The sequence below is a fragment of the Ovis canadensis genome, chromosome 15 (genome assembly GCF_042477335.2).
Source record: "Ovis canadensis isolate MfBH-ARS-UI-01 breed Bighorn chromosome 15, ARS-UI_OviCan_v2, whole genome shotgun sequence".
Lineage (NCBI taxonomy): Eukaryota > Metazoa > Chordata > Mammalia > Artiodactyla > Bovidae > Ovis > Ovis canadensis.
Window position 1 is genome coordinate 61,548,017 of NC_091259.1, and position 13,668 is coordinate 61,561,684.

At 55.9% G+C, this 13,668-nt stretch overlaps 1 protein-coding gene across 2 annotated transcripts in view; it reads right to left on the reverse strand.

Moving 5' to 3' along the window:
* Nucleotides 1–13,380, reverse strand: part of ARRB1 (arrestin beta 1) — a 77,853-nt gene extending 64,473 nt beyond the window's left edge. The window contains exon 1 of one of the 2 annotated variants that reach the window (XM_069553153.1): nt 12,668–13,380. In XM_069553153.1, the coding sequence (XP_069409254.1) occupies nt 12,668–12,687 (20 nt within the window). In that variant the 5' untranslated portion in view covers nt 12,688–13,380. The remainder of the gene's footprint in view (nt 1–12,667) is intronic. The other variant, XM_069553149.1, reaches the window with a different exon arrangement.
* Between the last annotated feature and the right edge of the window lie 288 nt (nt 13,381–13,668).

Sequence of the window (13,668 nt, forward strand, 5' to 3'; positions counted from 1 at the left end):
CCAGACCTTACCCAGGTTGGTCTCACGCACATCAGGAACTGGAGGTCCACTAGGTACCAGACACATGCCTGCCCTCTAGCACTGGCAATTGACATGCCAGTAGCCAATTACAACACAATGCTCTGTCTTGGAAACCTATAAGGCTCCAAGGGAGCATGGAGGAGCGCACTGACTCTGCCTGGGCAGTGAACACAGAGTGAAGGGAAGGTGTCGTGTCCAAGCACACAGTAGGTACTCAATGCAGCTCAACTGCACTGCATTTAGCTGAACTGCACTGAGCTCAGGTTCAACCTTAAGATACAAGGGAGATTTCACCAGGCAGGAGAGGAATGCATAAGAGACTGGCTTGAACAGACACGTATGTGTAGAAAAAGTACAAAGGCTGTGGGGAAAGATCCAAAAAAGTCAGTGTAGCCAGAAAGCTAGCTGTGTGGTGGGGAGAATCAGGATAGCAGCCTGAGAGGAAAAGGCCTCCAGTGCCATTGGAAGAATACGACCTTCTCACAGGAAACAGAGGAAACAGATCAGTGTTTTCTTTGGCCGTGCCATGCAGCATGCAGGATCTTCCCTGACTGAGGATCAAACCTGCGCCCCCTGCATTGGGAGTGTGGAAATCTTAACCGCTGAACCACCATGGAAGTCTCTGATTGGTTTTTAAGCTGGGGAAGGACCGGGTCAGATGCGAATTTCAGAATAAGAGGAGGGTTTGAGGGGTTTAGACCAAGCAGAAGACCACTGCAATAGTCCATGCCAGATGTGGGGGTTGGACTGAGCTGGTGGCTGTGGAATGGGGAGAAGAAGGGCACTTTGGTGATGGAACCATGTAGCTATCCATCACCATCAGGCTGAGTGCCCTCAGGGTTAGGAGAGGGTTTCTCTTCTCCATGGAGTTCGGAACCTTCCCCACCACCACCCCACCTCTACCATCCGATGAAAACTCATCTGTGCCAGGGCTCAGTTTAGGACTGGGTCATGGCTCTTCGTTCGAAAGTTCTACTAAAAAACTTTATTATTAATTTTTTTGGCAAAGTTGACCCTGCAAAGTTGTGAGCATCAGAGATGGCCGAAATGTTTCAGGTATGCCTAGCAACTGAACTGAACTGAGGGAGTCGCTGCTGCCAAAGTGAACACTCTAAATAATATGAAAAATGAATATGTGCATATTAACCATTCCATTATGCCGTTGTGATCATCTCTGTCATTTTTAGGATATTAAAATCTGTTTCAAAAAGAGAATGTTCTCCTTACTGAGTTTAAAAATGCTTCCAGGTTTCTTCCACTGCCCTGGAGCTATAGAGACCCATAATAAAATCAACCTCCTAATGTGCTGGGTGCTTTCATTAGCATAGATACAGAAAGGATGGAAACTTTATGCCCAGAGGCGGAAAAACTCAGCACACAGACACAAAACTACTGATATGGAGGGAAGGTGAGAACCCCAAGAGCTTCATCTCTCTACCACGCCACTACTTGGCCTCCGTGTTCCCAGATACGGCCCTTGGAGCTGCAGACACGTGCCCCATCCCCACCCTATGACCCCCCAAGGGTAGAGCTGTTTCTCATAAGACATGGTTTCTCTGCTCTTTCATGTCCATCCTCCTCTGGGAACAGTCATCAGACCTCTGCAGGGTCTTCTCAGCTGGAGTGAAGCCTTTGCCCCCCCAACCCCCGCCCACCACCAGAGGAGACCCAGGTAGCTCCTGGTTTCCATGGAGGGCTTGCTGAGCCTGGTGTCTCCTCTTACACCTGCCCCATTTCTTCTGTTCAGGCCCGAACACTCACTCTGATGTCACGTGGCAGAACTTTCATTTTTCACCCCAGATTTTGTGTCCTCCAGCAGTACCACCACACCCTTACTGACAGCAGAGGAAGTAAGTGTCTGACTCAGGTGCCTGGCGCATAGTGGGTGCTCAAGTTCTGATGAAGGAAGTCAGTCCCCACTGAGAACATCAGTCACAGGCACCGCCAAGACAAGCGTCACTTCTGGTTCAAGTCAAACTCACCCTCCTAAGCTGGCTGCTCTGACCTCCCTGCTTCTGTGGAGCTGCCTTTAACTCTTATCCACTGGGCTTGCTCTGCCCTGGCTGTAAATGAATGGGCTTGCTCTGCCCCTGGTATAATCGAATTCCCATCACCCCACTTCTGACAGCATTCCGGTATGATCTCTTCCCTCTTCCCCAGTGATAGGAGCAGCACGAGGGTGGAGACCTGTCTGTTTCCTCCTCATACCTCAAGGGCCCAGCGCGGGCCTGCAGTGTGGCAGGTACTCACAGGGTGTCTGTCCACAGGAACCTGCTTGGGAGGGCAGGGTTGGGGGCGGGGGCACTGACCAGGAAGGGCATAAACCAAGGGCATAAAGCCCTTTTTTACCAACTGTAAAAAAGCTTAGCCCAGAGGAATCCCCATGCTTCCTGTCATGAGGTCCCTGACACCCCAGAACCCAGGACAGCCAGGCCCCAGTCTGTGAGAAAGGGCATGGTCTTAGCAGCGAGATAGGAGCAGAGCCGCCTCGTAAGTCAGCTGCCCACTGGGAGAGACACGCCACAGCGGGGCCAGGGGCAGAGTGGGTGGGCAGACGGCTTCAGGAACATGCCTTGAGTGGAGGTCTGGGCCTGGCACCCAGTAAGTGCTGGGGAAATGTTTGTGGAACTGAGTTGAACAAACTGGAAAATGCTGATTATCCGTTCCTCTAGCTGCAGAGAGGTCAGCTTCCCTCCGGGGCACTTTGCAGGCAAATTATCTCAGGACACAGCCTGTTTCCTCTAATGAGGCTTCTCCCCTTTGCAGCTCTTCCCCCAGGAGCATGGGAAGGGGAGCAGTGTGCAGAGCCGACCCGGAGCCTGCAGGCGGGCAGCGCATGCAGCTCTCCTCCCGAGATGGTGTGGGCAGCGCCTATCACTGCCCTCGGCAGGGGCACGGTCTCAATGACCTCTTGGGCCCGGGGAATCAAAGCAAAGCAGCAAAGCAGCAGCTCCCGAGGCCTCTCTCGGGAGAATGGAAGAAGGAAGCAGGGAGTCCGGCTGAGTTATGTAACCAGCTTCCTTGGAGTCAGAGGCCCTGGCTTGTCACAGCCCAGCACTGCGGGGAGGGGTGTGGGGAGGCCGAGGCGGCTTTGGTCCCCTCCTTTGCTGCCTCTCCTCCAGACCTCACAGACCTCCAAGGCAGGCACTGCCTTCCAAGTGCCCCGGCTTCAAGCAGGCACCTCCCGCTAGGGGTTGAGAACCAGGAAGGGCTGTTGTCTGAGTGTGTGAAACAGAGGTCTGCTGGCTTCCCTGGCAGAAAATCAGGGCCTTGGCTCTATACCCGGCCCCTGGGGGTGGGGATAAAGGAGAGAAGCCTGGGACCCTCTGTGACGCCCTCTCCTGCCCCCAGCTTCCTGACCCCCAAGCTCTCCCCACTTCCCCATAGAGAACCCACCATAAATGAGGGGCCAAAAGGGAGGGGGGCCCCATCTGCCCCAGCACCAACTGCTCCACCCTCCCCTCCCTTGGGCAATCTCACTTCCCTTTCCAGCCATCATCTGACCTTCTCCTCCTGCCCAGCACAGCCCCCCCGCCCCCGCACACCCAGCAGAGCACACAGTCCTGGGCAGGACAGGAAGGGGGAGGGGATGCAGGAGAGAGGAGGCAGAAAGAAAAGCTTGAGTCCACTGCCAGTGTTAAGAGTCACAATGACTTTTATCAAATCCCTACCCTCTCTACCCATAGCAACTACTTGCAATAGAGGATATTATTATCTTTATTTCATAAATGAGAAAACTGACACCCAGAGAGTTTAAGACCCTCACCAAAGGTCACGGAGCAATACTGCTAGAAAACAAAGCCAAGTCTCTGTGATTCTGAGATCCATAGTCCAGACCTGTGGCTTTACCTTCAGGGAACCCCATTCCTACACTCGTAGGGTGCTTCTTGGGACATTTCTAGACTGTTGGAAAAGACACTGCACAACCTTCAATGGTCACTCGCCGAGGACACTAGTTTGGGAGCCACGGGACAGTCGGGAGAACAGAGCAGGGACGAGGGCATGACAGAGGCCGAGGACTTGCCCAATGCCATCTACGTCCTTCCCTCGTGATTAACCTACAGAGCCTCAGTCTCAGGCTGGGTCAGTCCCAAGCAGCCGCTTTCAGAAGACAGGACTGCAAGAGGCCAAGCTACTGGGCAGAAACACAGTCTGCTGTTGACGCCTCCTCCCCTGCAAGCTGTTGAACCGAATCAAAGGGTTCCAGGGACCTTCCAAGCCAACCCTTTTGCTGCTTGACACACGGAGAAACTGAGGTCCAAAGAGGAAAAGCAGTTCGTCCATGATGTCACAGCAACAGTGACCAAGTGGGATCCCTGCCTCCCAGACCAGATGGCTGCTCTGATTCATCTCATTCGAGTCAGGCCCCCAGACAGCACCCTCTCTCATCTGGCTGTCCCTCTCCCTGCCTGCCCCCCACCCTCTCTCCCCATTGCCTGCTTCTTTTCCCAGCTCAGCTCAGCAGGCCGGGTGTCTGAACTCTCCCTGCGTGGAGCATCCCTCTGCTTCCCACGACTCTTCACCACCCCTCTTTCTCCTGTCCGCTGGACCGAGAAGCAGTGTTCGGGTGGTTTAATTAGCTGATTATGACCGCAGCCTGCTGGATCCGGTGCCCAGAACTCTGTCCTCAGTAATTAGGTGGGTTCTGAGTACTTGCCCAGTGGGAAGCCGTGGGGGAGAACTGTGCTCTGCCAGCAGGCCGAGGGAGGGCTCTCCAGGTGCATAAACAGCTCCTTGACCACCGCTGGGTCATCAGAAGCATGGTCCCCTCCTCATGTCAGGTCAAACCACACTGGACATACTGTAGCCAGATTCAGATGTCCATCCTAAAGGGTGATGGACTACCCAGACCCAGGAGAGGCTCCATCAATGTCTGAGGATGGGTGTGGGGAACAGAGCCCACCCTCTCCAACCGGCCAGGAAGTGATGGCTGGGCACGTGTTGAGGAAGTAGAATTTGGACAAGCAGAGAGAAGAAAGGATAACATTCTTGATGGTGGGAGCAGGAGGAGCAAAGGGCCCAGAGGTTGGAATGAGCCACCGACCCCTTCGCCAGGTTGCCTGAACACACATTCTCCTAGCAAAGGTAAAGCCGTCATCCTGTGCCTTCCGTCCTTTGGATTACAGAGAATAATTGAATGCCTGTGACTCTGGGCCATCGTTAGACATTTCAGAATCAGCAATGGTGTCCTTCTGTCCTCACCCACCACACTGCCCTCCCCAAGTGTATCTTTTCTCGGTGGAACACCTACATTAGCCTCCTTCACTGAACAAATATTTATGGAGCTCCAGGTCTACACAGGTGCAAAGGGACAACAGACTTGGGCCAAGTGCCCTTGGTCTCACACAAAGGACATCATGAGTGTGCAAATAACCAGGACCTACAAAGAGACAGAGGCATGAATGCCAAAAGAAAGAGAGAGAGAATTAATATACAGTTAAAAAAAAAAAGTCACAAGGCACTTGGAGATCAGTGAGGGCTTCCTAAAGGAGGAGGTCATGAGTGATCCATGAGTGATCCAGGCTTTGAAGGACAGGAAGGGCATTGTGAACCAACCTCACTTGTGCCAGGGGCATATCTCCTAGCTGTACCTATTTTAACTCATTTAATCCTTAAGACAACCTATAAGGCAAACATCATTACTACCCCATTTTATAAGTGAGGGAGTTTCAGCAGAGAAGAGGTTAAATAGCCACCAGAGGTTGCCAGGCTGGGAAGTGGCAAGCTGGCATTTGAAACCAGGAAATCTGGTTCTTCCTAGAGCCTAACCACTATGCTAATAAGCCTTTAATATATGCTAATCAGATCACAGAGGAGGCTGTGGGCACCTGAGGAGGGCATGGCCTGGGCAGAGAAAATGAAATGTCCCAGGACCTGCCTGCCTGCCAGTTCCTGCAGGTGCTTTGAGGGGTGGAAGGCTGCTGAGGCAACGACCTGGTCCCACAGGGAAGAACGCAACCCACAGCCATCTAGGCCCAGCTCCCCAGTGATCTCAGTCCCACTGCTGTGTGACAGAGGCCTGAACTGCCCACTCCCCCATTTCTGTCCTCCAGAAGGAAGGTCACCCCCAAACCCACAACCAGCACACAGGAAACACTGACTCCAGGAGAAGAGCTTCATACCCTCTGGCTGATCTGACTTCCATAGGGACAACAAGTTTCAGAGAGGGTGAATGTTGTGCCCAAGGTCACACTGCACTGAGAAAGCATTAGAGCGAATCTCTGACCCTCCTGGGATGGCACAGCCTAGCAGTCCACTCCCCACCCCTTCTGTGGTCCTCTGCCAAAAAGCATCCACGCCCACTGATTATAATGGCTGGGAGGGAAGAGGGCGAGGCTGCAAAACGATGAGGATGACCAGTTTGGGGCCAGAGTCTCAGGGCCAGGATGAAGGGAGCACCTGCCTTGTGTGGGGCCACATTCATTCACCTTCTGGGCCTCGGAGCGCACCTGCAGAGAGAGGCTGGAGCCAGCATCACCACCAAACCACTCAGACCTTGAGTAAGGAGTCCTGCCTCCTGCTGCCCAGACAGGACCCCAGCACCCCCACCCCCACCCCTGCTCCAGATCCCTCTCGGGTTACAGGAGGACCCCCTGGCTATGGTCTCAGCCAGGCCAGACCCAGCCCCAGGCAGGGGAACAGCAACTCCAGGGCTGTGGTGGATTCGATCACACAGAACTCCAGGACCTGTCTGGTCTGATCCCTGGGGCCGGGCCTCCCAGGGGCCTCATCTGGCACTGGGTCTCTTGGAAAGGAACAAGCAGTTCCTCTCAAGTGGGACTAAAGACGGGGCCAGGTCCAGGAAGGGGGTGGGGGGTGCGTCTCCAGAGAGATGGCCCTGCCAGGGCCCCTTGGGAGGGAGGGGGGAGGGGGCTGGGACAACAGTGTCCTTTGTTCCCCTCGCTAAAGCAGCCACCCTGTCTTGTCCCACCCCCTCTGTTCTATATCCCCCTACTAGGACTCAAGCCACCCCCAGGGTAGGACCCATCCTGCACATAGGAGGGAAGGATGATGCTCAGGACCCATTAGGGTCCCTGTTCTAATCCCAGCAGGGCTTATCTTGAAGACATGTCCCACCCCCAGAAGTCCCCTGCCTGATGTTGGAGTCAAGGCTCCCACCTGCAGAAGCCTGTCCAATGGGGGAGAACCAGGCTTCACTTGCAGGAAGCCCATTCTGATAGGAGTGGTACTCTTCTCCTTCAGGACTTCTCAATCTGATGGAGGCGATTCCCCAGCACCAGGTCTCATCTAGGAAATATGGCTTCCATCCTCAGCATTCCCTAATGGGAAAGACCTAGGGAGCCCCTGGGCTGACAGCAGAGGCAAGAAGGGAGGAAGCAATTCAGTCCAACCAACACATCCCCGCCAGGCATCTCCTATGTACCAGATCCAGAGCTGGACAATGAATGAGCCAACAGAAAACAGAAATAGCCCCAAATCACAAGGAGCTCACCAACTGGGGAACAAAGACACGTGAGGTATGAAAACCTGAGTAGAAAGTGCCTTGAAACCTACCCACTTCAGCACCCAGACCCCACTCGCTATGGCTGCTGCCTCCCTCCTCACCTGCACGTGGACCTAGGCGCTTCCTTTTGTTCAGAATACCTAAGCCTTCCACATGCCCCAGGACCCAGTTCAGGGGGCATCTTCTCCCAGGAAGCCTTTCTCAAGGCCCTTTGCCCAGTTCAGCATGGCCCCTCTCTCTGGAGCCAGCACAGACATTCCCTGCTGTGACCATCTCACACCTCTGCAATGTCCCTCCCAGTCCTCAGCTGAGCCTCACCCCCCAGGTCCCCACACCCAGAGCCCCCAGTGCCCCCGGCCCAGGGCCTCACACCCTTCTTCCAAGAGGCTCCCTACCAGCTCCAAGCAGAGAAAAACAAGGTCCTTCCCTACTCTCCTCTGCCCATTGTGGCCCAGCTCTGCCCTCATAGCTCCATCAAAACCCCTCTCAACAAGGTACCAGCCACTGCCTTCTGCCTAAATGCCAGGGGTCTTTCCCAGTTCCACCCTCTCCTGGTCCCTCCCTGCCCCGTGGCTCCCAGGACACAGCCTCCCCTGTTCCTTTCCTTCTCCTCCCTCCACCCTTACACACACGTGCTCTCCAAAGCCTCAAATGCCCCCAGCCACCCTCTCTTCAAACTCTATATCCTTCTCCCTGTGCCATGTCATCCACAACTGCCAAGTCAAATACCATCTCTAAACTGAAGACTCTCATAATGCTTGCCTCCCATGTCCATCCCTACCCTGAGATCTGGACCCATCTATGCAGAAGACCCCCGATATCTTCAACTTCCAGCCTGGCTGCCTGTCAAGCTGCCACCTACTGCAGGTCTCATTAGATGGCCAGCATGGTCACTGCAGAGGATGGCCTGGCAGAAGCCAGAGGCCACTCAGGGTGTGCTGACTCCCGGCCTGTTATTCTTCCATTGCTGCATCCCCAGTGTATGGCACACCCTCAACTCAGGACCCCTGAACCCATGCCAGTGGGAGGCTTCAACCCTGGGCAAGGAGGCCCAAGCTCAGAAGGAACACAGCTGTGGAGAGGTCTGAAGTCCAGAGGCGAGCCTAGAGCCAGGGATCAGACGATGGGTCAGGCTCAATGCTTCCACTCCCAGCAGTCCCATAAGTGACCCTGGCCAAAGCCACAGGACTTCCCCCATGTTCCAGCCAAGATGGGTCACACAGAGCTTAACCACCGAGACCACAGCCAAGTTTCACAGACAGCTGGTGATTACGTGTCCCCATCACACCCACCCTCCTTCCTTGCCAAAAAAGAAGAGTTCATAAACATCTGTAGAAAAGGAAATGTCACTCCATCCCATTGTCTCTCGGGAAGTCCTTCTTATTGTCTAACTTTGATCCTTTACATTGCCAGTTGAGTTGGTAGGAATAGGGAGAAACAGAAGGGATGCTTGACTTGAGAATGGGGCTGCCAGTGAGGTTGGGGAGGTCACCTGTGAGCCAGACAATCCCCTCCTTCTGGGTGAAAGCACAGAGCTGCAAGGCAGATAGGCCTGGGTTCAAAAGCTCATTGAATGAATGGCAGTGCACAAACTACTTAATCTCTCCTAGTCTGTTTCCTGGTAGAGAAAATGTCCTTGCACTAATAGAATCAGAGGGAGGACCATGAGATCACGCATGTAAACCTGGCACACATCAGGCACCAGATGAGTACGGCTAATGGACTCTATCTCCTTGTTCATCTTTCTCAGCTCCATTCTTGCCACAGCCTTAATTCAAATCTCACTTTCTCCCAGGCTCCTCCTCAGCCTCCCCACTGGGCTCCCTGCATCCAGGCCTGCCCCTCTTTCAGTTCAGTTCAGTCGCTCAGTCTTGTCTGACTCTTTGCGACCTCATGGACTGCAGCACATCAGGCTTCCCTGTCCATCACCAACTCCCAGAGCTCGCTCAAACTCATGTCCATCGAGTCGGTGATGCCATCCAACCATCTCGTCCTCTGTCATCCCCTTCTCCTGCCTTCAATCTTTCCAAGAATCAGGGTCTTTTCCAATAAGTCAGTTTTTCACATCAGGTAGCCAAAGGCCCCTTGCCACTGCCAGCGGCATCCCTCTGCAACACAAATCTGCTCCCATCCTTGCCCTCCCCACACTCCTCTCTGAATCACCAGGGTCTTCAGGAGAAAACGTCTCCTTAGCTTGACATCCCAGGCTGTTGGTAACCAGCCTGTGTTCACTCTCACCCGTCACCCTAGCCCAACCCGTAGGCGGCACATGTTGCCTCTTGTCTCCAAACCCTGTCACATTCCTCACCCCACGTCAGGAATGACGTCCCCAGCCCCACCTTCTTGCTCCAATGCCATCTCCTTCTCAGGAAAGCATCCCTCACCATGCCCCCCTGCCAAAACTGTGTTGGGGGCTCCTCCTTTGGCCTCCCACAGCACATGTCACCCTGTGAGATAATCACTCGCTCTGCTCTCAGTCTTTTGGAAACCGAGTAGAGCCATTCATCTCTGAACCACCAGCCCCAGCACTCAGTCAGTGTTTGCAGAATGGCTGTCTGATCGCTCCGTGAGCGCTTGTTAGAAGAGTCATCACACTACCTGTATCCTATCCTATCCAGATATTCTCTCCTCTCCTCTTTCCCCCCGACCCTGGAACTTCCTCAGGCCCAGTGACTGTTTCTGATTCATTCTCGTTGTCACTTTCACGTGGGGGTGGCGAATCTATGTGCAGAATGGACGCACGACTCCTGACCCTTCAAGTATTAGACATTTGCCGTCTCCTCATCTAAGTCAGAGACAAAGTAGAATCCCATGCTTTACAGAAAAAGGCAAGGCACGGCCTATTATTGATTGTGTCTTTCGCTTTCAAATTACTCAGGAAATCTGTCTGGAAGGGAGAGGGAGGCCTCCTGGGACTACAGGGGAGCCCGGGAGAGAGAATGGGGCCACCATCCCATGGACTACAGCCAGGTCTAAGCACCAGGCTTCCAGCAGCACTTCCTCCCCTGCCAGGTGTATTCAGAAAACACAGGGAGGGTCCTGAAAATGTTAGGTATGGATAGCTACGATTTACAGGTGGGAAAGCTAAGGTCCTCAAGCTCCCAGTGACTTAGAGACACAGCAGGGAAGTCATGGAAAATACCTAGCTCCAGAGATAGGATCTCCAACAGGTGCCCACCCTGCTGACAACCTATGCCAGCAGGAGAGCAATGACACTTCCCCCCAGTCACAGAGAGGCCAACCAAGGCCCAGGAGGGGCTGAGTCACCCTGATGGCGAAGCAGCACAAGAGGGACGACGGGGAGGGGGAAGGGCTTCTGGCTCCCTGCAGGGAGAGAAGTCCCACCTCCATGATCAGGAAGATACTGTCACTGGGGTACCTGGACGTTGTGGAAGAGATTCACACATGCTCCTCTGAGGACAAAGACCTGGGTCCCGGGTCAGCCGACTGCAAGCGGGCTAGCCATCAAGGTGAATGCAGATGCCTCGCCATCTTCTGCAGCCTCCACCACCAGCTGGGCCTCCACCCACAGAGCCAGCCATCAAACCCGGACCTCAAACCAGGGTCCACAAGGGGCTTGACAGTGCCCAACCGTGAGCTCCAGAGAAATGGATCAAGTAGACTCCAGCTTCTGGCCCCTCTTGACCTTAAGCAAGTCAGGGTAACCTCTCTAAGCTCTGGTTCCTTCTCGGGAAAACAGGAAGAGCAAAGTTAACCTCCTCGCAGAGCGGGCAGGAGGCAGTTTTTAAACCTTCAGAGCACAAGTTATCTCTGAGCCTCGGTTTCTTCTTCTAGAAAATGGAGCTAATCTCTGCGAGTGTCAGACAGCAGTGAGTGTTACACTGCTTTATCAGTGGTCCCAAAATATGATGGGCACGGGGGCTCTTTCTCTCTATGAGCTCTGTGGGGAAGGAATGGGTCTTGCCCACCTTTGTACCCCACCTTATGCCTCATACATGTCAGGTGCTCTGTAAATAGTTATTGGAAGTAAGGAGAGAGTAGGGCAGGGCATAGACAAAGAACAGACTGGGGAGAAGTGGGGTACAAAGACAGAAGGGGTAAAGGAAGAAGAGAATGAATAAGAGGGTTCATGTCGAAGGGGTAAGAGGAGATACGGGAGAAACGTCTATCTGAACTGAAGGGAGCTGGTGGAGCGAAAGGGCGGATCTAGGGTGACAAAGATGCCTGCCTGACAGGGGCTTGTCCTGGGCCCCAGCGCCCCTCCCTTTTCTGTCCCAGTTTCCCATTTCAGAGGCAGACCTCTCCCTTTCTGCGCCAGGGCAGGCTCCTAGGGAGACCCAAGCCCCCTCTCCCCACCCTCCTGCCAGAGGAGATCTGCAGCCCTTGGGGAGGTCAGAGGGAAGAGAAGCATTTTTCCCAGGCTCCAGGGGGCCTCCCACGAGGTGTGGTGTGTGCATTTCCACTTCTCCACTTGTGGGGACTGGAGTGAGTGTGTCAGAGGCCCACTGGGCTGTTGGCATGCGATTCAGGGTGTCTGTCTGGGCATTAGTCTGATGTGTGTCTGCGGGGGTCCGCTCTAGTGTGGTCTTTTGAACGCTTTGCTGGTGACAGACACGCCAACATAAGTGTTCCTGTTGGTAAGGGAGACAGCAGGGTGTCTCAGTGACAGTGTTTGTTACCATTTGCCTAAGTGTATGTATCAGGGTAGGTCAACATGTGTACACGAGCATGAAGGTGTGTTAGCGCTGGTATGTGTTGGAGTGTGACCTGTGTGTGCCCCCACACACAAGAACGTGTCAGCAAGAATGTATTGATGAGTGTGTACCAGTGAGTGTGTTGACAGTGTCACTGGATGTGCTGACATGTGGCAGTGAATGTCAGTGCGTGCCAAAACAGAGCGCCCGTGGATGAGCGTGCCTGTGTGTCCAGGAGCGTGTGCCATTGTGTGTCAGCCTGCCCCCTGCGTGCCTGAGCCGGGTAGCCAGTGCTGGGTGTCAGCGAATGAGTGCGTGCGCGTGTGTCTCCGCGGCCAGGTCCCCGCGCCCCCAGCCCTGCCGGCGACCACACGGGAGACCTCGGGTGGAGCAGAGCCGAGAGCCGCGGAGCCAGAGGCGGCGGGGTGGCTGCGCACGCACAGCCGGGACACGGACTAGGACCCCCTCCCGCGCCCTCGCCCGGCTCGCCCCCACGCGCGCCGGACCGGCCGCCGCCCGCACTCACCGCGTCCCTTTGTCGCCCATGGTCCGAGGCGGCCGCGGGGAGGTCCGCGGCGTCAGCGCCCAGGCTGGAAAATCCCCGGCCGACAGGAGGGGCGCGGGCCAGCCGGTTCCCGGCTCCTGCTCCGCCTCCTCCGCGCTCCGGGCCGCCGCCCCCGCCCGGTCCCGCCGCGCCGCACAGCGCCCGCCGCGGCAGGGGCGGGGAGCCGGGGAGCCGGGGAGCCCAGCACCCGAGCGGGGAGGGCCCGCGGGGCCGGTGTGCGCGTGTGTGCGCGCCGCCCAGCCAGCCGCTGGGCAGGGCTCAGGCGCGTCAGGGCCCGGAGGTCGGCGTTCAAGGTCCACACGGGTGCTGCCCCGCGTGTGTGTGTGTACGTGAGGGCGCACGCTGGATGGGTATACGTGCGCGTGTATGAACGCGAGGGTGCGGGTGCGTGTGCACCGCTGTGTGCGCTGCCGAATGGGGTGCGTTCGCCTGGCTGGAGAGGGGTGCTCGTCTTTGTGCAGCGTGCGTGTGTGCAGGCGCGCTCCCCTGCGCACGCCGCGGGGCGGCTGGGGGGCAGCCTTGGCGTGTGCGGGGGCGTGGACGCCGAAGGTGCGCCTGCAACCCCAGGGCGGAGCTCCAGGCGGCTCCCCGGGTCGGGTGGGGGGGTCGGTGGGAAACAGGAGGCCGCGGTGGCGTTCGCCCGACGCCCCACCCTACCCGCACCCCACCTCCCCGCCCTTCTGGAGCGAGAACCCCTACCACACCACAGTGACAGGAAGAAGGGGCTCAGGGGGCTGGCGCAGGCAGTGTCTGCGGTGGGGAACTGATGAGGGTGGGAGGGGACCCGAGGCGAGCCGGGGTAGCTGTGGTGACGGCCCGAAGAGGAAGCATGGTGAAAAGAGGAGATAAGGAAGGGGGCCTAGGCCTGGCCGGCTGTGGCCTGGGAGGCTGACCTGGCTGAGTTGCATAAGGGAAGAGTCCCTACCTAGCTAGCTTCATGGCCTGTTGTGGGTGACCCTGGA